Source organism: Phalacrocorax aristotelis, chromosome 3 (assembly GCF_949628215.1).
Source record: "Phalacrocorax aristotelis chromosome 3, bGulAri2.1, whole genome shotgun sequence".
Classification (NCBI taxonomy): domain Eukaryota; kingdom Metazoa; phylum Chordata; class Aves; order Suliformes; family Phalacrocoracidae; genus Phalacrocorax; species Phalacrocorax aristotelis.
The window spans coordinates 127,576,861-127,600,592 of NC_134278.1; the positions used below are offsets into that span (position 1 = coordinate 127,576,861).

The following is a 23,732-nucleotide window of genomic DNA, read 5'->3' on the forward strand; positions in this document are numbered from 1 at the left end:
AGGTATACAACATCCCCAACCTTTTCCTCATCTACTAAGCGGGTCACTGCGTCATAGGAGGAGATCAGGTTAGTTAAGCAGGGCCTGCCTTTCATAAACCCATGCTGACTGGGCTGATCAGCCGGTTGTACTGTACGTGCCGCGTGGTGGCACCCAAGATGATCTGCTCCATTTTTGTAATAGTCTTAAGTGATAACAGGAAATGGCAAAGGATGTCTTCCAAACAGTGAAGTCTATGGGCTTCCCTAGAAAAGCTACCAATAACATCATTACTTCAGTGGTTTGCACTCCATCCTGGAAAATACACTTTTATGAGAATTGCCAATTTTACAGAGATGGAATTCATCTCTGTGAATAGGAGGAGCTGTGCAACAGCAGACCTTCATTCCGCAATAGTATGCGTTGCATTAGGTTTTGCTGCTGGAGGCAAGGGCCACTACCCTCGTGACCTCGTGCAGATACAGATAAGTGAGTCCATTCTTCCACGACAAGTCATATCTCAAGCATTGAAACTGCCATTTGTTAGCCCAGTCTTCACCAAACTGAAAGTAAAATAGGACATCTGCACTGGAAAACTATTAGCAGCTGATTTCTCATAAAACAAGAAAGCCGTTGTTTTTCAGGAGCTTGAATGCTGTTGCAATCCATCTCTCTACCCCCATGGGTAGCGTTAAGCACCACAGTGCCATCTGGAGTTGAAAAGTAAAGTACTATTGTTTCCAAAACTGGAAGGAACGTAAAAGGGCTAGAAGTACATATTCTTTGATTAATTTTTTTGTGTCAAAACACAGATTCAAGCTTTCAAAATTACCATTTACTTTCAGTCTGGAGAAATGTTAGAGTGAAGTTAGTCATGGGAAACAGGTCGCAAAATACTTGTTTTGGTGGCTTGATATCAAGACCAATTCAATATGTGCACCATGAAAGCTACAAAATGCAAATTATCTTAGCACGGCACCACTCTAAGACATAAACAGTCCTGCAAGCTGGGATTATTCTAAGCAGCCTCACAGAGCTCAGAGAAAATCCATGTGGCAAAAGACATAGTGAATTTGTTCTTCCACTGCTAAAAATCAGTAGAAATTTTGTTGCTGAATTAATCTGAAACCCAGGTTGCCGCAGTTAGAATTTGCGGGAAAGTATATAGATTCCTGCTTTCTCTCCTGCCTCTTATAATGCTGTTCTGACCTTCTTACTCTTTCCAATAACGCTTACTGTATTACTGAGGTGGCAAGAAAGAAGATCTGAACATGAGGAGCTTTGTAAAATCTTTTTCGTAAACATGATCTGCTGTCCTAAATTTGTGAAGTTCTTTTGAGCCCTGTATAAATAAATGGGAGGTCTGCAAAGCGGCTAGGAAATACTGCCAATGATATTTTATTTGCTGTTCATTAGAATAATGGATATTATTTGGTCTGGGTTTTTTTTTTCCTGGGTAAAAATGTGGTTTATGTTCCTTTACAGAGTGGCATAGGAGTATAAACTCACGGTTTGTACATGTGCTGACTGCTACAGAAATAAATCAATCCAGGTGACCCCCATAATTTCTCTTAATCTCTTACTGTAATTCTGAATACATTTTTAGGCAAAAGAACTCTTGTCCATAAGCTGCACAGAAGTCCCTGCCGTAGCTCTCTGAGCAGAGGAGTGGGGACCTGAATCCTAATCCTGGCTACAAGACCGCCTACTGCTGCGACCTTGAGCACATCGTATATGTGGCTCCATACAACGATTGTACCTCCACCATCACAGGATTTGGGGGAGGATTAATTTGTTCATGTCCGCTTAAAAAGATGAAAAGCATTAAGTCCTCCCAGCTGCAGGTTGTTGGGCATCAGTCAACACCATGAATGTCAGATATTGAAATAGACGTGCCAGGAGCCAGAGAATGTGAGTATTGAAGGTGACATGTTTAAAGAAGTCATCTTTGTTATGTTACGGGAAGCTTTAATTCTGACCCTTGCTGGCATCCAGTTCTATAACATACATATCTGAAGACTTTTAGGGGTATACGCAGCAAATCGTTAATCTTTTATTGTGAATTTTAAGTTATTGCAGCTGCTGTGTGCCAAGATAAATCTGAAGTTTGTTAAGAAACATGGTGGGGAGGGACCTGGCACATTAACTGATCTTACATTCAGCTATCTGAAAGGAAATATTAAGGTATCTTTTTTGACAGTTGGAGGCTTTGAGGTAGAGAGCACAGGTAGGGCTTGCATAAAAATGAATTTTTAAAAAAATATTATAAACCATTGGTTTCAGTAAACGAATCCAGTAACATTGCACAAATTTAAACAAGAAAACAACCTCAACAACACAGAAGCGCTTCCACTCACCTCGCATTCTCTTCTCAGAACTGCTCATTCACTCTGTAAGCACCCATGGGTGTTACCTTCATGGTGATTCCCTGCCTTACATGCTGGAGCCCATCTGATGCTGTCATACAGGCATCAGTCCTAAACTTTGATCCCTTCTTTGGTCTCTCAGTTCACTTGCAGTATAAAGCTTTGGTTCTGACCTTCAAAGCTACTGATGTATCACGTCTTGACTACAGCAGAGAGAGCATCCCTTTCTCTCAGCGGGACTGCAGCATTCTTTTGATCACCAGAAGTCAAAAGCCAACAAAAGTCTAATAATAACTAGGAGGAAAACATTCTCCATTGAGAGCATCCACCGCATAATGAAGTGCCACATACCAGCACTTGGGAAGATGGCTTGGACTTTGCAGGATAGGGAGCAAAAGTGAATGTCTCACTTTGAGCATACTCCTTATCAATGTTTTCAACAACAGCAATCTCTTCCCCTGGGAGAACATTCTTCTTACCTGGTAGTGTGGAAATGGCAGGTGGGTTGCACAGCAAGGAAAACACGATGCATCTCTTACTTGCTCCATCCTGGGAGAGAGCACAATGAAGATAAGGCAGTGCTCAGCAGTGAAGCATTTTTTTCAGCAAGGTTGGACAGATTATTCAAAACCTTTCCTTTGGAAAAGCAAATTAAATTTGCTGTGGATGAACACAATGGTAGCTATACATTTCTTTTATATAACCATATGAGAAGACTTAGTATTAAAACTGGCATCTTTTCAAACTTTATTTTACACTTCTTTAATTTTAAGTGGATTTTTCCCAAAACACTTTTCAATTGAATTGTGCAATTTATCTAAATGGTGGGGGTGTGTGGGTGTGTAGATGAGGAGAGAGGGAAGGTCAATCCTATTCTTACAGCCTGTGCATTTTCTGCCTTACGTATTTATGAAATTGTGCAGCTTCTGACCACATAAGGGTCCTACGCTGACTGAAAGAAAAGGCCACCTTATCCTCACAATAGATTGACTATTGTACAACAGGACCGATTGTACCAGATGTAAAAAACACCAGGCCATGTCCCTGATAAAACAGCATCAGAAACATGAACGGATCGAGTCTCCCTTGTTGTTACTCATCTGCTTTTATTTTAAAAAATGCCAGCATGGTGATGCTAATCTAGTTCAGCTGCAGGAGTGCTTTGATAGAAAGTTCAGAGAGGTGTTTTTAATCCTCTACAAAACATCCTGATAGAGGATGGCAAAACAGGAAGCCCTCCCGTGTGGATCCTTCCTCGCGATAATGCCAGGGTGGAAGATGCCGTCTGTAATTTCATGCCATTATACCAAAAAGTGCTGGCTCCTCTAAACTGGCAGCAGCAGCTGCTCCCGAAGGCTCAGCGCTTTGTCCTGAGCCGGCAGCTGCCGCTGCCACCGCCGATGGGAACAGCTTTGTTTTCACCGCATCAGACGGGGTTAGAAGTGAACTGGGAGGGCATCTGGTCCTTCCTCCAGCCACACGGCTGGACGGGCACTCTTGACAGATGTGCTCGCTGGCAGCCGGAGATCATGGCTCTGAGAGACCAAAGCTAAGCTGCCTTTCCTAAATTAGGGGGCCTGTCAGCTCTTACTGTGTGCAGTGGCGCTTTGATGCCCAGTTTTTCAGCTTTTCAGCTATGGCCATTTATTCAAGCAATATGTTTTTGTGTCAATATAAGGTCTTCCTTGAGGAACCCATTGTGAAGATGGTGGCTTTATCTTTTAGTAAATTTGTGTCCTCTATTTTTATTTTCCAGGTTGCATGCTTCAAATTCTCTGCTACCCCCCTGCAACAGCTTTGCTAAGCCAGCAACATGAAAATCCATCAGTCAGATTCCTTGGCTGTAGGACTGCAAAGCATTTAGGACTTTTAAATAAATAAGGCAGCCTGTACCTCTTCAAATCTGCTACAGGCTTCCTGTAAGGACTTTCACATTGGGTTACACACAGTTAAGAAACAAAAATCTGATCACTGCCTACAAACTAAAGCATTTAATTCAGAAGGGAATGAGAGAATGGGCTCAGTGAATTGAGATCTCTGTTCCTGGAGGATAAATGCATCTGTACAACCTCCCTTCTAATTGGTAAAAGAAATTGTAGTGTAAATTTCCATAGTCGACACACTTTTAAGCAGACTTTCTTTCAGATTAACATCTGCAGTAATAGTGAGATATGCTTGGCTTCTCTAATACTGATTGACATATTCTGTCCCTACGCACCTGCATTTGAAGGCATAGAAAAGAGTTTTATTCTCTATGAGAAGTGACATTGAAAGCCTAGAACAGTCCTACATTTGCACCAGAAACAGAAAGGACTTTTTGAATGACTGGCTAGTGATAAGTGGTGCAGGGGAAAAAAGTCCTATTGTGCAACCACATAAAGCACTGGAGACAAGACAAATCTATTTACATATGAAAGCTCAAACCTCAAACAAATCTTACCGAAAAGGACGTGAGACAGGATAAAGAAATGTATAAAACAGAATTCCTTCTTCCCCACAGAGATTACTGCAAATTTCTACCTCTCTCATTTATCATTAAATTTTAATCCTTTATGCAAGCACAATGATGGTCCCCAAAATATACTAGAGCTTTGTTCATAAATGTCTTTCCGCTATTAAAAATGCACACACAGAGAGGTATCAATTATATAGGGAGTAGGTGCTGTATATTCCATTGCTCTCTACAGGTTATATCGTATGATGCAATGTATTTAAGGAAATGCTGCTGCAATTTCAGCAACGTGACTTAAGTATCGGTCCAAAAGAGCAAGGGTAATTCAAAGATAGAAGCCAGAATTCCGTATGATTTGTACAATATTAGAAGAAAAAAAAAGGGAACAGAGACTCTTAAAACGTAGACGTGCTGTGTTCAGACAGGGTAAAATCCAAATAGTAACAGGACTTTGATATGGTAGTGCTGCGAGAAATTGATTTTCATCCTGATTTGATTATTTTTCTTTCAGCTGATTCTGATAAAATGGCCTTCCCCTATACCAAACAACTATTTTAATATTTCAGTATTTTACCTTTTGTGTAATGTAGCATATAAACAAGAATGTTATTCCATTATATGAACAGCCTATCGCGTTTTTTAATAGTAATGGAACAAGTTAGAAATGTATTCCTGTTTAAGCTCGTACTTTACCTGTTCAAAACTTTCCATCACTCCTTGTTAATTTGCCTCTGCATGCCCTGCTTGAACTTTCCAATATCTTAATGAAATTGCAGGCCATGAGGGCTTTCATACAAATAATTAACACTACGGGATTTTGTTAAATTCCAGGTTCAGTAAAACTGAAGACACTGTAAAGGGTTGAGTGGAGAGGAAAAATAACGAGACGTACCGTCCCTGTTGTCCAGGTGCTTTTATAACTCAGGTAACGACCTTATTATGTTGTCTTGTTGTAAATGATTTAAAAGGCTCTGCTGTTTGACAAGTCAGAAGAGTTTAAGCAAGAGCTGGTGGGGCTCAGACAGGCAGCTTTATTGTTTGTGACAGTGCCTGGTATCCTGAGCCAAAGCGAGCTTTAAAACTCTTACTCATGTGTCTAGCCAGATAATCACAGGGACAGGGATGTTTCTGACCTAGGCGAGAAATGCTTGTGATTTCTGGAAGAGAGTAATTAGCACTGCGAGGACTGAACTGCTTCTGCTAACATGAATTTAAGGCAGTGGCTTCACGCAGGGTTGACCTCTTTATGCACTCACAATTCTAAACAGTCTGCTTCGGTCACGTTTTTTATAAACTCTAATAATCTATGATTTGCATAGGATTTCTGCTCTCATTTTAACTTGAGGAGTTCTCAAAGATGACATTCTCTTAAAGACGTTATCTTAACAATGTCTTAGCACGAATGCATTTAAAGCCCCAGCAAAAGTTCAGTAGAGAGCTGAAATAGTCACAAGCCTGTGGATTTCAATAGCAAATGGGTTTGTCTCTTTAAATTGCATACCAACCTTATCTGAAAAATGCAAATTCTACTGCTAAAAGCACATTCCTCTGAAATCAGATGTGGGCTTCATTAATCAGGGCTGGTTGTTTCCACATTCATCTAATGAATTTTCCTGAATAGAAAGGATGAAAGGGAGCCAAAAAACTAAGGGAAACAGACTTCTGCAGTGAATATTCATCCCCTCCAAAGTTCCTCTGTTGTTTAAAAACAAATGGCCAAACTCACTGCTGGTCAGCTCAAGGGAGAACTCCTTACAAGGCGTGACGGCCCTGCCAGCTGCAGGCGCCAGGCCAGCACACATGGAGCCTCACCTGCGGTTTAATCCATCACATCTGTCCCGGCGCACATCTGGGCTCTGTGGGGCCACCTCTGCTCTTCCAGACAACCTCAGCTGGGGAGAGTTTGTCACCATGCGCAGGCCACTGGGCACAGACACCACCACCCCCGGGTTCTTTAAGCCATGGCAGAAACTAGTCCTTGCAGCAGACCTCGGATGTTTGCAAAGCTAATTGCGTCGTTAGGGCCGCCAGGACCATGGAACAGCCAGTTAGGAAGGTTTAGCGCTTAGGATAGGGAGCTTTGAAATTCCCAGAAAAAGTTGAAATCAATATAAGATGAGTTTGAAAATAAGACAGAGCTTGTAACTAGTTTGCTAAGAAAACAAATTAGTTATTTCCTTAGGTCATACAGCATTGTCTCAAGTTAAATTTAGTAGCTTCAAATAAACCAAAGATAACAATGAATGGGAAAACGTACATCTGAGGAGCTGTTTTCTGAGAAAATGCATGTAGTATATAAAAAGTAATATGAACCTCAAACGACTGCAGTAATATAACCTCTACAGGTACAGGCAGGCATCACGAGAACAGGAGTAAATTCTTTTGAAGTGGCTGAAGGACACAAAGCTGCATGTTGGACAAGACCTGTCAAAAGGGTTCCTTTTGGCATGTACCTGATTAATCCTCCCATTTCACATTCCCAGCAGTCAGCTGAATGGAGTGGGGGAATTAGTTCCCCTTGCCCTCAGAGCAACCTAATTCCTCAAGCAAAATGAATGGCTTTAGCTAGGCAGCAAGGCAAATAAAAGGCATTCTTTCCAGTTAAGCAAAACTGTGTACTTGCAACAAATGACTGTAACATTAAAAATACATGACAAGTAGCGTATATCCAGACTCTAAAACAGGTTGGAAAAGGACATGAAAAATCCCCCCAAGCTCTGAACAGCAGAATTAATGAAATGTGGGATCTTAAATAACCTGTGTCCCAGGACGCTGACGATACCAAGCTGGGAGGAGCGGCTGATACGCCAGAAGGCTGTGCTGGCATCCAGCGAGAGCTGGCCAGGCTGGAGAGCTGGGCCCAGGGGAACCTCAGGGAATCCAACACGACCAAGTGCCAGGTCCTGCCCCTGGGGAGGAACAACCCCCCGCACCAGCACAGGCTGGGGGGGACCTGCTGGAGAGCGGCTCTGCTGAGAAGGCCCTGGGGGTGCTGGGGGGCAGCGAGGTGACCCTGAGCCAGCACCGGGCCCTTGGGGCCAAGGGGGCCAGCGGTGCCCTGGGGGGCATGGAAAGGAGCGTGGCCAGCAGGGCGAGGGAGGTTCTCCTCCCCCTCTGCTCTGCCCCAGTGAGGCCACACCTGCAGGGCTGCGGCCAGTTCTGGGCCCCCCAGGTCAAGAAGGGCAGGGAGCTGCTGGAGCAAGGCCAGGGCAGAGCTGCCAAGGGGATCAGGGGCTGGAGCATCTCCCTGGTGAGGAAAGGCCGAGAGACCTGGGTCTGTTCAGCCTGGAGAAGAGAAGGCTGAGGGGGAGCTCATCAATGCCTGTAAATACCTGAAGGGCGGGTGTCAGGACGATGGGGCCGGGCTCTTTTCAGTGGTGCCCAACGCCAGGCCAAGGGGCCACGGGCACAAGCTGGAACACGGGAAGTTCCCCCTGAACATGAGGACAAACCCCTTCCCTGTGCGGGTGCCAGAGCAGGGGCACAGGCTGCCCAGAGGGGCTGTGGGGTCCCTTCCCTGGAGACATTCACAGGGCCTGGACGTGGCCCTGTGCCCCCGCCCTGGGGGTGCCTGCTCACAACAGGGGTGGGACGGGGTGAGCTCCAGAGGTGCCTCCCAACCCCCACCAGTCTGGGATTCTGTGTGACCGCAGTATCTCCTTCCAAATTCCATCCTCCAAAGATTGTGGCATCTCTCGCCGCGACACTCACCCCTTCCAACGTCCCATTTAGTCCCAAAGGCAACACCTGGGGCCTTCCCTGGGCCCTTTGCCGTATCCAGTTTTCATCCTCGCTCCCTAAAAGATGTGCCAAAGGCTTTCCCCTCCTTCCCACATGGCACCCAGCACCGTGGAAGATACGGAACACGCCTGGGCTGCCGCAGAGCTGCCAGCAGCAGGGTGACCACCCGGCTTTGGCTTTCTGGATGCGGGGTGGCCAAACAGAAATCAAAAAGTGAGTTTTACCTGTGAACCTGTCCATGGAAGCAGCAGCAGTGAGTCTCTCTCCTCCTCCAGCTGCTTTTTTTTTTTTTAATGAGGTTTGTGAAAACAGAGCAACTTTCCAATTTCTATCAGATGTGGTTTATAGCAAACAGACTGACAGAAAATGCATGGACACAGTCATTGCATAAGCTTTCTTTCCTTAGGAGCTAGACTACGTATGAGGCAAAACCCTACGTTTGTAAATAGGTACTAAGTGGATCAACTTCTTAATAAAGATTCTGGGGGATTTGCTACTCTCTTCATTGCATTTAAAATTTTGCAAACTGTATTATTTACAAGAAAATATAAACATAATTTTTAAAAAATCAACTTATTTTGAAGGTCAAGCAAAATTATTTGGCTACCTATGAGTAGAATTAAATTAATTACAAATATAATTTTTGCATAATCCTTCTCCTAGTCTTCCAATTCCATGTGACTACACTAAATTTTGTATTAAGAACTCAATTTTAGCAAGCATCCAAGTCCAAGCTACCCATGAAGAGAGTGTAATTTTGCCCCACCTTTATGGGAAAGCTCTCTTTGAAGCAACACTGGTCTTTTTTTACAAATTAATCAGATAAGCTCCTACTGCGTTTCACCACATTACAAAGTAGTACCTTTGAAAACATTTGTAGCATGTATTTGAACACCACGTGTATCTCAGTATAGCTACCATGCAGCTCTCCCGTAGTCGTGGCAATAAGAGACCAAGCAGCAGTTCTGATTTCAGGAGGAAGATCCCTACTATCAAAGTCCATCCCCACTAAAATCAATAGGGCTGACAAAGAATTCACCAGGAGCCAAAGGTGAATGTAAAAGCTCACGTTTTAGCTGCCAGGGCACCAGCCACTGTGTTTTGTATGACACCTGCTTTCCCCAGAATGGAGCGCTTCTTCCAGACTCTTTCTTGTAGACTAAGATCATTTCCAAGGGACTAGACTAATGTAATTGTGACTGGATGACTCTGCAGCTGTCACGGCAATAAAATGAGGGAGGTCTGTAGTTAAAAAAAAAAGTAAATCTTCAAATATAGCTAGCACAGACCTAATAATTCCTTATTTCTAACCGCTTTACCACATTTGTAGGCCCTTTGGAGAAAGACCAGAGAAGAGCTACCCATTGTAGATTGCCTTCTGAACCGCTGCACTCAACTTTTCCACCTCTGAGCAACAGAAGCATCGACTGTCCTTATTTCCTTGAAAAACGTGTCTTTTCCTGCGCCTGCTCGGTACCGGCTAAGCTGGCTGCGCTGTTCAGGACTGAGCGAGTTGCACGGTATTCAGTGGGTAGGGAAGTTTTCAAGAGTTTCTTTCGTTATACCCTTAAAATGTATCCTTAAAAGGTTATGTGTAATTCAGATTGGGGCTACGGACTAAAAATGGTAAAGGGATTGTTGGTGGTTGCTACCAAGGGTAGCAAGCTTTTGTAGTAACACAGCTTGTCCTGTCATGCACGCAGCCAAACTCTGACTTGAAGCTGCATGTAACAATTACTCGGTATTTAAGCTATACTTTCTCACCAAGCACCTCTCTTGCAAAGCCATTGCCCTACTTCATGCTGTTATAATGCGGCGAAGAGATAGAGCTCACAAGGGAAACACCGGGCACAGAAATCTGCCCCTGGAACAACTGCGTATTGACTTAATAACAAAGTGACTGTTTTTAAAACCTTTGTCTAGCTAGCCAGCCTTCACAGCGTTTGAATTTGCCTTAGGAATATAGACTATAACTCCTCTCCCATGCAAGAAGGTTTTATTAAAAGGGACAAGGTGCTGAAAACTTCACAAGTCCTAATAATTCATGCGTTTTCCAGGGCAGATGATGTTGTGGACTCATGCCTGGAGACTTTTCTGCACCTCTTGGTACAGCAAATACCAGCCAAACATTCCACATTGCCCAACTCACAAGCGTACTGCGTTAAGATTAGAACATAAATAATGTGGCTTTTTAAGTTTCATTTGTGTAAGAGAAAGCACCGTGAATTTTGCTCAAGTCCATTCTCACCAGTGGGACTATTAATGAATGGCACCGTGTAAGGATTTGTAAAACAGTCTTTAATTCTAGTAGAGACAGGAGTTTCTCCGCTGAATTCAAAATGAGTAAAATCCAGTGAAGACAGAGAAGCAGGAAATTCCCATTCCAAATATAGGCAGGTAGAGCCTTTTCCACTGTAATTTAAATTGCTTGCTTCAATCCAGGGGTGATGACTAGTCCTTGGTTTTTTAGGGGGAGGTTGGGAAGGGGGAAGGGTTTGGGTTCACTAAAATGGTAAATTAAAATACACACAACATTTAAAGGTTACGCTAAACATCATGCTTTTTATTTTGGGGGAAAGAGCAAGAAAATAGCAGTATTTTAACAGACTAGAAAAAGCCTCATCTAAATACCAAAAGCACAGCAAATTATATTCAAAGCTGATACATTCTTAAGTCAAAGCATTAAGTTGTATGCACATATGCATGTATATACACTCATACATATATACACACATACACAACTTTTTAAATATAGTTGTAGCCGTTTGGATTATCTGTGTTTGCCTTATTGTTCATTTTAGGTTTGGATGAGTGAAGTAATTAGACCAGAATTAACATTAAAAAAAAAAAACAAAAAACCCAACCATTGCCACAGACTAGATTAAGAACTTACACACATACACAATTACAGCACAGTCTTTACTCTCGTGGCCTTTAAATTCCACTAAAATAAGCAGGTTTTAGAGGGAATGCACAAAAACTCCACCCTGGAAGTCTCTTGGCTTTTGTCACTGCAACATTCTAGCCTTTGCTAAAAACTAGTAAGAGAGGAGCTACCCCAGAATGTGATCTCCAATTCTTTCCGTAAACTCTATACATGCCAGACATGAACCATGCAAAAACCCTTTGAGATTTAAGCCCTTAATTATTAGCTTGTGTCAAGATTCAGGCACTGTGCTTTGCAGCAATCTTTAGCATTAAAGTCAAGAAATGAAAATTGCATTGAGAGCTGATTTTACTTAAAACAGAGAAGGGTGAAGACTCGGATAGTTGGCAACTCTCATTTCCCAAGCTGATGAAGCATTATGGGTACGCACTATGAAACAATAAAAACTTAACCGAGTGCTTTAGTAAGTTCTGAGAACAAAAATAAGTTACACTTCAAAGAACAAGTTAGTATAAAAAGTTTTAACATATGCAAAGTATGTGCTCAAAATACTTCTTTTGCATTTTTAAAAAGAGCTGTAGTCTACCTTACAGAAACAAAGTTCACTCAGTATAAAATATTGCAATTTGTCCCATTTTGTCATATGAGAGGTTTCCTTATTCTTCATATGATCAAGAACACTTGCACAAGAGTTCACGGTATTCCAAGCCACACAGTGGCAGACAGACTATGTTTGAATCTGTGCTTTTACTATGCAGTGCAGTAAAAGCTAAGCAAACCATTTCAGAACAGAGTTTAGCAGGTCAAAGAGCTACACTGACGTGAGAAATCCAGACCGTAGTATAAAAGTTAATGCCAAGTGGCAGTACCAAGAAAGTGAATTAGATCAACAGAAAAAAAAACCTGCTGATAACATTCACTATCACATGTACAGCTTGTAAGCCAGAAATAAGGAAAAGTCAGATGTAGCTTACAGAGAAAAAAAAATTTAAACTGTGTAAACAATCCACCCAGTACAAAACCGGATGCAGCTGATAAGAGCAGAACTAGCTTAGTAGAGCTGAGGGTGTGCGTGCATCCAGATGCCTGTTCAAAATGCATTTATTAATACCATTGACCAAAAAAACAAAAATCACCTCTATCTATTTACACCACAGCAGAGGCTTCCCTCCCCACTTACAAAGTTATTACAACTCAGGAAGTCACTGCTGTCTTCTACAATTAAAATTCCAGTTATAAGCTACCAACGTTTGTAAGTTGAAAACACCCACCTTGCAAATTAAATTGAAAACTCTTGTCAAGCATGTCTGAGGACTCTTCAACAGTGAGAGTACAGCACTTTTCCTCAAGTGGTATTTGCATAAGTAACTTGTACTGACAGCCTGTTAAAATAAGTGAATTTAACACAACTCGGGGTAGCTGGGTGTTCCTCCTCAGGAAGGGAGATCCGTACAGATTCCAGTCGTTCTTGATGAGGTGTGTTACAGGGAGAGGAGGACAAAAGAACCTTGGTCAACCTGGAGGTGAATCTTCCTGCTTCTAGAAGTATTCCTCCTCTTCATCAAAAAACCCATTTTCCAGAGCATATGTGCAGTCTGCGTTAGAGTCAGCTTGGCAGGCACCTTTGTATTCTTGAATTGATTCGTACAGGGAGTACAGCTGACACAGTAATGACATATCTAGCTGCCGAAGGCCAACCTGAGGGGGGAAGAATACAAACAAACAAGCAGTATTACAATTGTGATTTTACTGGCAGTATAATGCTATGTGTCTTGTGCTGCTAAGGAGGATTGAGCTTCCTTCTCCCTAAACAGTTATGAAATATGGAAGTATAATTCCTTTTCTAAGGTGACAGACTCCCCACGGGATAAACTGGAAAAAAGAACCAAGGAACACGATGCGATACAGCAGGACATGAGCCAAGTGTTGTTGTTTGTCATATTACAACGCCCTGCTTAACTTCCAATAAGCGGGTCACTCCTATCCAAGGCATTACAGATACAAACATAAACTCTATATTCCTCATAATGCAAGAGACACGCTGCTCCAGTAACCCCGTGTGCCTCTCGCACATCTTTCTGACATAGTATCGGAATTAAAAGTTGCAAATGGAGCTCTGGCTAGTTTTCCACTTTCCAGCTAAGTATCTTCTACTATTGTTTTCTTTTCTGTACCGACCGACATACATAGGCGTCTGACACGGCTAGGTATGTCTAGCACGATACAACATGCTACTTGAAGGCAGCAAAACTAAAGCAGAAGTGAGATAAAGACATACATCATAGCCTGTCAATCTTCAGAATATTTTCATGTGCTATTCAAGCACAGGCTTGATTTATAATTAAGTGCCCAATATTTTCGTCCCCAAACTTCCAAAATATTAGCTCCAGAGCTAATTAAAGATTTGGAGCAACATTTTTAAAAAGTTACCTTGTAGCCTGCGTATTTATGCCAGGCACAAAACCAGTACATTGCACCACAAAGCAAAATAGAGCTAGCAGTTTAACTCAAAGGGGTTTCCCTCTCTGGCAACAAAATGGAGAGTTCATTTGATATTGTCACCTATCCAAGTCAGATGAAATTAAATCTAGCTTTTGTCTTGCAGTAAATTAAAACCACTACCCCATTTAGAATTTTCAAGAATCGGCCATTTCTGCCTAAATTTTCAAACAAGCGTTAAGCTGACGGGCTGCTGCTGGTGAGCCTCAGCTTCATCAAACAAAAGTTTTCACTACAACTCATGTTCAGAGGGAAAAAGAAAAATGATACGAGCCTTTACTGCCGCCTGAATGCCACGCTACATTTCACCCAGAATGAGAGCTCTTACCTTGAAAATCTCTCCTTACATATTTAAGTTCTAAGGACGGATACACTCGGCACACAAGAAAACCACAAGAGGCTGGTATGAAGATCTTCCTTTGGCATTGCTGAACTATCCTACCACATCCTTTTTCTCAAGGTGGGAGGAGGAGGAAGGAATAAAAAGAAAAAAGTATCACACACCATTATGCCATTCCCACTCAGAAAAATAGGATACGGCATCTTTCAGGACCAACACAAATTACTTGGCGAGGTCACAAAGCCGAGACATGATGTCCCATACAGACCGAACGGGAGGACGTTAGGACAAGACATGGAACAAGACGCGGAACGCTGCGCGGGCTGCCAGGAGGTTACAGACAAGCCTTTCCATCACCTCGGATCTATGCTGCTTTCCTTACCCATCTCCATTTTCCTCTGTAATGAACATGACAACTTTCTCTCCCCTTGTTGTTTAAGCATGCACTCCGCAGGAAGCATATGCTGCTCTTCCTTGCTCTCTGTTCTCTAAGAGGAAACCAGCACTTGCGCAAATCTCCTGCAAAAATTTGTAAAGCAAAAACCAACAAACCAAGACTGCGGGAGGAAACATAAAAGGGTGCTATTTATACGATAGCCAGACCCCTCTGTCTAGCCCTTCTGAAGTAATTTCTTCAGACTTGTTAAGCTAATGACTGTTTACCTGCCCAAGAATAAAAGTCTGAACATCAGCCTTTGGAGGTGGCAGTCGATGAAGTTTGGTTCACCCCACCTAAACAAACTGCTCGCCTTAGGGTAAGAAAGGATGCTGTGAAGCTCGCCTTAACGCTATGACATGCAAACATGACACCCAGCAGGCAGACTTGCATCAGAGCTAAATGTTTGAAGGAAAAAGACTGCGGTGAAGAACTGTTCAAAGAGCGATTAGGAGTGAGTTGAGCCAGAAAACTCAACCTGGAGACAGACAACTGGTTCTTTGTCTCCTGAGGAAAGTGGGAGCACTTTCACCAGCAGCTCTCCCTCTTCAGCACTCTAAAGCTCTTCAGTCCTTTCTGTGAAGATCAGTTTGATGCCAAGCAAATCTCCAAGACAGAAATTGCTCACCAGAATTCACTTAGCGTGCCTTAACACCAAGTATTTTAGTATCTTACGTTTCTGTAGCTGCCACTAGTCTCAAACAATCAAACAAGAACAATAAGTCTATTGAGAAAAATGCAGCCTCTAGCTCTTCACAGCTTTCAAGTATGATCCCCAAGGTAGCCAAAGCTTGAAAAAATGTCCAAGCCTGCTAGCACAAGCATAAAGTTTTTAATCTCAGCCAATCTGCATTTGACTCCAGAGTTTTATTGTAGCGCCTACAAGGCAACCTGTAAGGCACAGTTCCCTCAAGATCACAGTCTGAAGCAACCTCTCCTTTCATCCCTCCCCCTCTGATCTAAATCTACCACTTCCTTGTCTTTAAAAACTTATATACATAGTACCTGGCATGATCATGCATGAAAAGATGCTGCTATGCATTTCTTCCTCGTTCACTATTGAAAATTTAAGGCAAGCTCATTACTCAGTAGCAATGCGATCTTTGCCTGCTTGAAGAGAGTGTTCAATATAAATATTAAAGTGCAATCACCTACTTGATGAAAGGAAGCCTATTCGTACGTGAGAGCCTCTCTAATTTGTACAGGCCCCAAAAAGCACACCTGGAACCGAGGACACTTGCTTGGAAGTCTTTGATGTTTTCAGAGGTAAAGTTGTTTATTTTTTTCAGGAGTGTTTTATCAAATTATCATCAAGGATAACAGAGTATCAAAGGGGAAGTCTAGTTGGCAAATGACTTCAACAAGCATCTCAGTTGATTTTTCCATTGGGAAAAACAGATTAGACTTTTTTATCTTCAGTTATCTTTGCTGTTTTGGAAAGGATTAAGACAACTAACATCATATCCTTGTTTCCCCTTAGAGCACTGTTGAAAGAAGCCCCGGCGGTCATTAGCCACTTGCCCTGCCTGGGCTTTAATGCAAAGGGGCAGCTCTAATACTCAGTTTTAAGAATATCCCAAACCGTATTTGAACTACTTGTTGAAACACTGGTGGCAGACTAAGATCTCAGCACACTACATTGTCCTTCGAAACCCACAGAAAGGTCTTTCAACAGTTTTTTGTCCTCAAACCCCTTTCTACCATCAGAAAAAAACCGGCCTTAAAACAGGCAGATTTTCAGCAATATCATATTTTATATGTTTCAGACCACCAAGTGCACAACGCCGAGGTTATTATTAGGCATGACAGCTGCAGCTGGCACCGGCAAAGCACCGACACCCGAATTAGCGTTGAATCAAAAGGTGCGCCGGGTCGCCCGGAGGAATTTCACCAACAACGCCGCGCTCGCTGCGGAATCAAAACAAAGTCCTGAAGGAAACTATGCTTAATTGCACTTCACTTGAACTGAACGAACCAGCGCCGATACTTCTGGTTTTCTCTTTTAACGACAGCCTCTTAAGATGGGTGTCGGGTTCAAATGGATGCCGCGGCGCTCGTTAAAGGGCTCTCGGTCGGCAGGCGGGGGAGGGCGTGTGTCCCCCATTACAGAGGCAGGCTGCCGAGGGCAGGGGTCCCCTCCCTCCCTCGCTGCCGTCACCGGTGCCTTCCAGGGGGCACCTGCCCCCCGCAGCAGCCGGGCCGGCTTACGCGGGGCCGGGCCTGGGCCCACCCGCACCCGCCCGCTCCGCCGCCGCCCGGAGCGGGAGCGGGGCGCCCTTCCGGCCCCGGGGAGGCCGTCAGGGCGGCGGCAGCGCCCCCCGCCGCCGCTCGCCACGTCCGCCGCCCCCGCCGAGGCCCGACCCGCCCCGCTCACCATCTCCTTGCGGAGCAGGGCCAGCGCCGCGTCCAGGTTGGGAGGCTTGGGCGGGCGCGGCGAGCCCCGGCCGCCGCCGCTCAGCTCGTCCTGGATGCGGGACTTCTGCGCGTAGAGCCGCTCCAGGTCCCGCCAGCGCCCGCCCTGGCCGCCGCCGCCGGAGGAGGAGGAGTTCAGCAGCCCGCTCAGGCTCTTGGGCAGCGGCGGCAGCCCCGCGCCGCCACCGGGACCCAGCAGCCCCGGCCCGCTCATGCTGCGGCGGCGGCGACCGAGGGAAAGAGCCGCCTCGGCCCCGCTGCGGGAGGCGCCGCCCGGAGCCCGCCCCGCCTACGGGCCGGGGCGGAGGGAGGCGGGCGGGGAGGGGGCCCTGGGCGGCGGGGAGGCCGGGCCGCAGGTGCCCGGGGGAGCGGGACGCGCTGAGGGGCTGGGCCCGGCGCCGCACCGCCCACACGGCGGCTTTGTCCCAGGCGAGGCGCGCCGCGGTGGCCCGCGTCCCCTCGCTCGGGCAAGGCCCGGCTGCCTGCCGGCCTGCCTCCCGCCTCGGCCTGGGGGCTCCGGCCGGGGCCGGCGGGCCTGGGCTCCGCCGAGACACCCCCGCGACGCGGCTGCCGCCTGCCCGGGGGCGGGGAGAGGCGGGAGGCGGCTGCGGGGCCGGGGCTGAGCCTCAGGGCTCGGTCCTGGGGTGCCGCGGTGAGGTTGTGGGGAGGATGTGCGTGTGTGTGTGAAATGCAGAAAGCAGGCATGGAAGCGGATTAAATGCTACAGGCGGCGGGTGCCCGGTTCTTCCGTGGCGAGGGTGGCGTTTCAGTCACCTGGTAACGGGAAGGTGCTTTCCCCATCGAGGTGTTTCCCTTCACATCCTCGCAGCAGTGCTTTGTATCAAAAGCCTTTCTCTCCAAGCGTTGCAACTAAACGTGCTTCAGTGTATCTGCTCTGTGAATCAAATCTCTCAATCACGGAATCATTAAGGTTGGAAAAAGCCTCTAATACCGTCAGGTCCAACCATCAACTCCAACACCACCATGGGTCCCAAACCATGCCTTAAAGTGCCACGTCTACATGTTCTTTGAACACCCCCAAGGATGGTGACCCACCCCACCTCTCTGGGCAGCCTGTGCCAGTGCCTGACCACTCCTGCAGTGAAGAAATTTTCCCTAATATCCAATCTAAACCTCCCCTGACACAGCTGGAGGCCGTTTCCTCTCATCCTATCACTAGTAACTGAGAGATGGCTCTCTGTTTTTATTCCAGGTTTATTCTCGGAGCGGTTTATTGCTCTGGCTTACAGAAGTACCCACCTGCTTTCGTGCAAGGGTGATGGAAAGGGTGCCACACTGCAGGACAGGGTGGGTTTGGGCAGGGGTGATGTGCCACGGGGTCCCTGAAACTCCCGGTATGTCCAACTCTAAGTGTCTTTCTGCGCCTTTTTTTTCCACCCCCTTTTCCCTTGATAGTTTGTTTGTATCTCTGGCGTCTCCTGAATAAATTACAGCCATTTTGGATCATTCAAAGTCCAAACCGAAGCAGGTATAAAATTGGAGTTCTGGGAATGGGCTGCCATTGCAAAGCCAGCTTGTTTAAAGGTGCAGCTCTATTGTCACAACCCTGCTTTGTTTGTGGGGTTCCTTTTCAAGAAATAACCAGATACAGTGACATTGAGTTAAGCCTCTGTGTGATTTTCAGTTTTGTTCCCAGGCTCGCATGGCTTTTTCATGGTTTAAATGTTATCAGACTCTGTGACGATAGTTTTAAAACTTCTTACAGTGAAGGAAGCTTTGCCAATCTTTATTCATGTTTACACACTACTTTAGGCATTGATTTTTTCAGACGACCTGATGTGCTTTTTAATGCTTCGTACATTGGAATCAAGAAGATTTTTTCCCCCCATTTGTCATGGTGCTACTTCTGTCCAGGTCAATTGCAAAAAATAAAACAGTGCTGATAGCTTTTATGGAACTAAAGGCATGTAAAACCATCCCTATATTAAAAGCGTCAAGAGTGCCTGAGAGCAAAAATATTGATTCAGTTTGATAAGGATGTAGGCACTGTATTATCTTTGTGCTTACTAACAAATAGATTTATTTGTTCTTCCAAACCAGCCCCCCGTTTTTTTTTCCAGATGACAGCTATTTGGAAAAGCTTATGAATATTCTTATTTTATCTAGACCAGCTTATCTTAATTATTTTTTTCAGCTTGCCTGATCTCATTAGATGCATTTTCTCCACACTCGGGTCCTTTAGGCACCTTGTTGCCATACCTTTACTGTTGCAAAAACCATTATTCTGGCTTACTGCTCAACTTTGTCATCCAAAAAGTAAAAAAATTTACTTCCTGGGTTCTCGTGACCCTCCTCTCAGTTGATAACCTTATCTAGCCTTCATTCATATTAAATTCTTAACGGTCCTTTAAAATCTAAATCGCCTGCTTTATTTAGTCTGACCTAGTTATAACGTGGTGATAATGGAAGCTGGAGCCTTTTGCAGTTATGTCTTTTGGTTATGGAGTAAGCTTTCGGTAGCTGTATAAACCTCTCAGTTTTTGTTGATTTCTAGAATTGAACTACAGAAATGTGTTACTCATCTAAACAGGCCTTTGCTAAGGATGTTACCTAAAAAAAAACCCCACATTAAAAATACATGTAGTTTATGTCATAAACAATTAGGAAGTGCCAGAAGAGAGGTGTCCCATACCATTTCCTTAGGCAAATGTGTTATGGTATATTTTTAATTTACATGTTCATATGTGATGTGTTTTCCTTCCTTCATTCATTAGGAGGATGCATAATGCCTGTGTATCACTTGTACGTCATTTACTAACATTCCTCTTTCCAATGCGGTGATCTATGTGCGTTATAGTGTATCTTGAATTGATACATTACGACTGTTTCCTACAGCCTTTTCTGTCATGTTTTCCCCTCTAATAACTGACTTATGTATAAACGTTAACAAATTCTTCTTTATGACAACGCTGTGCTAGAAGGTGGCATTGTTATCCACACTGGAACCAGGACACGGGGAGCTAAAGGTAGGTCATGGAAAAAAACATCTACTAATTTTAAGTGCCTGGTGTGTGATTCCTAGGGTTGATTTTCTGCCCAACAGAACTGACAGAAGGACGTCTGCTTCAAGCTGCCCTGCGCAGAGCAACACCTTTGCTTAAAGCCACCTTTATTAGAGATTTAAAGTAAGACAGCAGATTTTGCAGTGATGTGGCTAGCGTCACATTCTGTCCGCTGTGCAGTAGGGGTATCTTAAAACTCGCCAAACAAGGTACATCAGAGCCCATCTGCCCGAGCCATCGGCCTTTTTAAGACCCTGTTGTGTTTGCAAGATGTCTCCCATTGGGTTAACTTGCAGTCGGGATTGCTTGTCAAGGACAGGTCAGGATCCAGATATCACAAACCGGGCATATTCAAGACAAATTAATGATTAGTGACACACGCTTTACTCTTCCATTTGCTCCTGTAGTCAAGAGGGCCTGAACATACTCTGTTTCTCACGAGGCCTATGGTTTTCATCACTGATGTGGAGGAACAGGGATCATGCTGTTCTGTGGTGCTCTGGGAGTGACGTGAAGTTCGGTCCTTTGGCTAAGGAGGATTTAGAAGATGCTGGTGTAATTGGCGCCTGATATGTGACGCCACATCATGGCATATCCAGAGAGAAATTAGATTTTCAGCTAAACTTCATTCAATTCTTAGGCATCATTTTTCATCAGAGAGGTGGTTTTAAATAAAAATGGTTGAGCCCTAATTTTGACACTTTTTTTTCCAGGTGTATTTCCATATCTATGCCTAAAAGATGAAAAGCCAAGTATATTCTAACACACAGAATATCACAGTGGCTTCCAGCTAGGTCCCCAGCAAAGCGCTATCCTTAGATCTAGAGCAGAGAGCCTCCTATTTAAGCTACCTGAGTAAACACAAGAAATAGTGGGCTGTTACCTTTTTGTATAGATACTGCAGATACCCAAGATACAGGTACCTAAGGAGGACATCTCAGCCTTTGTCTACGGGGCTCAGAATTGACTGCTAGAAACACAGAGGTATGGAGATTTGGGGATCTGGGCTTCAGTTTAAAGTTCTTGATGAAATGTATTCATGTAGTTATAAACCCTTGCGCATGCCTTTTGCTCTCCCAGCCTGTTCCTCTTGTTGCTGGTTTCTCACCAGTTCCTGTCCTTGTCCTTACATGGGCCCTGTTCCAAAGCAGTGTCCCTTAGCTGTGGTCTCTGATGCTGTAGTTCCTATCCCTGCCTTTTGCTTTTGTCCCTCTTGCTTCGGTTGCCACACGTGTGCTCTCGCGGCTGCCTTCCTCACGTTCTCTGCGATATCTAATGCTGCCCTTAGCCCTCTGCAGTGAAGTCAGTCTTCTTGTTCTTCCTTTTTCATGGAGAACCAAAAAAAAAAAGCAAAATTTTGATGACAAGGAGAAATAATATGGCCAGGGCATGAGGGGTAGGTATGACAGAAAGGTGGTTAGGACTGGGCAGAGCAAGGGCAATAGATTCAGAAGGAAGCAGGAATCAGAGGTTACATGGAGGGGCTGGTCTGTAGAGATCTCTAAGTGTGTGTAAGTAACAGTTGCACCACTGACGGCATCTTCCAGCCGGCAATAACGTGCATGTAGGGTTATTTTTTTTCTCTGTTTGCAAGTGGCAGCTTCTCAAAGCAGGGCTCTATTTCCCCTCCTTTTCACAATGAGGATGGTATGGGTTCTTGAACTAATTTACGTCCAGCATAAAGCAGTATGGAAATCCAAAGAGCATGTGCATGTGGCAAACAGGCAGTTACATTTCTGCAATGATGAGGGGTCTAATTCCTCTTAGTGTTTTTGTACATTGCAAACAGTTACCAAGTGATGCTCGTTTGTGTTGTGAAGGGGAAAAAAGAATCAAAGCCCATACTTTCATATCAGAAATTCTGGTTCAGGATTATAGAGAGGATCATACTGAGGAGGAATGAGGACTTGATCTGGTAGTGAAGTTGGTGGGTCTCCCAGTTGAGGTAACTAACCATTTATTTTCCTGTTGGTGCCAAAATCTGGCTTGTTCACATCTCTGTTTAACCTTAGATCAAACTATAAATCTTCTCCACAGTGCATCACTCAGTACTCTGCAATGTTGGTTTTAAAATCTCCTCACTCTGTCCTCACACTTTATTAAATTAGATGCAGTGGTATCATCTTTTTTTCCTACCTCTTGAGTCTCCTAGATTCTTCCCCCCTATGTGAACCCTAGCAGAAAAAAGAGTTGTCGTTTAGACCACAGCAAATTCATATTCCTGCGCTGTGGTCCTTGTCTTCAGGATTTCTGCTGTAATTAACAAAGCAAGCCATTTTAGTATTTCACATCAGCTGGTAACAGCAAATCCACCAAAATGAAATGGGAATCAATGGTCGGTTGTAGGACTTAATAATTTATTTTAGTATTATTTGAAAATTCATAGGCGTGAAAGAACCCAGCAGTTTTGTGAGATAATTATGTAATAAACTAGCTTGATTCCCACAATTCTTAATGGCTCTGAACATCTTCCCTTCATCTCCTTTTACTGTGTCAAAAATACAAAAGGACTTCAAAGCGACTTTTGATATTTTCCCCCCTTTCCTCTAAGCTCAGTATAGTTCTGATAAGCATTTGCCTTTTCAAAAAGGCGGCTCGAGGGGGCATTTATTACTGCTGCTCTGCCGTTAGTTCAGTTTGTTAGCCTCACAACGCCGCGCGTCTTCCTCTTAACAGTACCGACTTGACTTAGAGTAACAGCTTTCCAGAATCTGATTACTGAAAGCAGATAGCCGGGGGATCGGAGCTACAGGCTTTAAGAGTATTTGTCTTATTATCCTAGTGACACTGAGCAGACCCTTTCCTTTAGTGACATCTGCATCGGGGTCAGATCTGGAGGATGCTGTCTAAGCTGGGCTGAGGTCGTCTGAGGTAAAAATGACGGGAGTCCTAAATCTGCAGGCAAAACTGCCCGGCAGAACGAAAGCGCTGCTGAACAGGGATGGCTGCGGGTGTGCAGAAGTAGTGAGAAGGATTTGTGCTTGCAGGGTGCAGAGTATTGCAGAGTGTCCAGCGTTTGATGGCTGCCTTGAAGCATTTTTGAGTGAGGAGCAGTAGTCAATCATTTTTTAAACAGAATTATTTATTTCTTTGCAAAATGGTTGATTGTAAGCAAATGTGGAAGTTACCATATAGTATTATGTTCAACTAATGTTAACAAAGAGATCATATTTCTTGCTTTGTTCTGCATTCTCCCATAGTAGATGTGTATATGAGATTCTTTCTCCAGGCTGAATACAAAAATCTGATAGATAACATATCTCCATAAGACAGACATAGATTACACTGCTCAGGAGATAAACACTTCTCTTCAGCTGTGAATGGCTGTAATGTTTGCTGAGGAAGGGGGCATAATTTTATATATATTTTATATAGTCTTGAAAAATGACCTCCCTCTCCCACAATGCAAATAGACAGATTTGTGTCTGAACCAAATTGCTGAATCATCAAATGCAAAACTGAGGCCACAAACCCCACAATTCCTGCCCTACACTTCGGCTGGGCCAAATGCCGTTCTCCCGTACTGCCCTGGCGTTACTGCCGGGCGCTGCACACAGCCTGCGCTCCTACGCAGGCTCTCAGAAGGGGAGCAAGACG

At 44.3% G+C, this 23,732-nt stretch overlaps 1 protein-coding gene and 1 long non-coding RNA gene across 2 annotated transcripts; one reads left to right on the forward strand and one right to left on the reverse strand.

Annotated features, from left to right (window-relative positions):
- The first annotated feature begins 40 nt into the window (after window positions 1–40).
- LOC142055513 (uncharacterized) lies at window positions 41–11,196 on the forward strand. Its single transcript, XR_012659962.1, has 3 exons — window positions 41–1,890; window positions 5,629–5,722; window positions 9,869–11,196. It is a non-coding gene; the product is annotated as an uncharacterized LOC142055513 (long non-coding RNA).
- On the reverse strand, window positions 11,081–17,414 carry FAM89A (family with sequence similarity 89 member A). The gene is made up of 2 exons (XM_075089535.1): window positions 17,075–17,414; window positions 11,081–13,123 (listed from the first exon to the last, which is right to left on the reverse strand). Exons 1-2 carry the CDS (start codon window positions 17,324–17,326, stop codon window positions 12,965–12,967), a joined length of 411 nt encoding a protein of 136 aa, XP_074945636.1. The 5' UTR covers window positions 17,327–17,414; the 3' UTR covers window positions 11,081–12,964.
- Window positions 17,415–23,732: the final 6,318 nt, after the last annotated feature.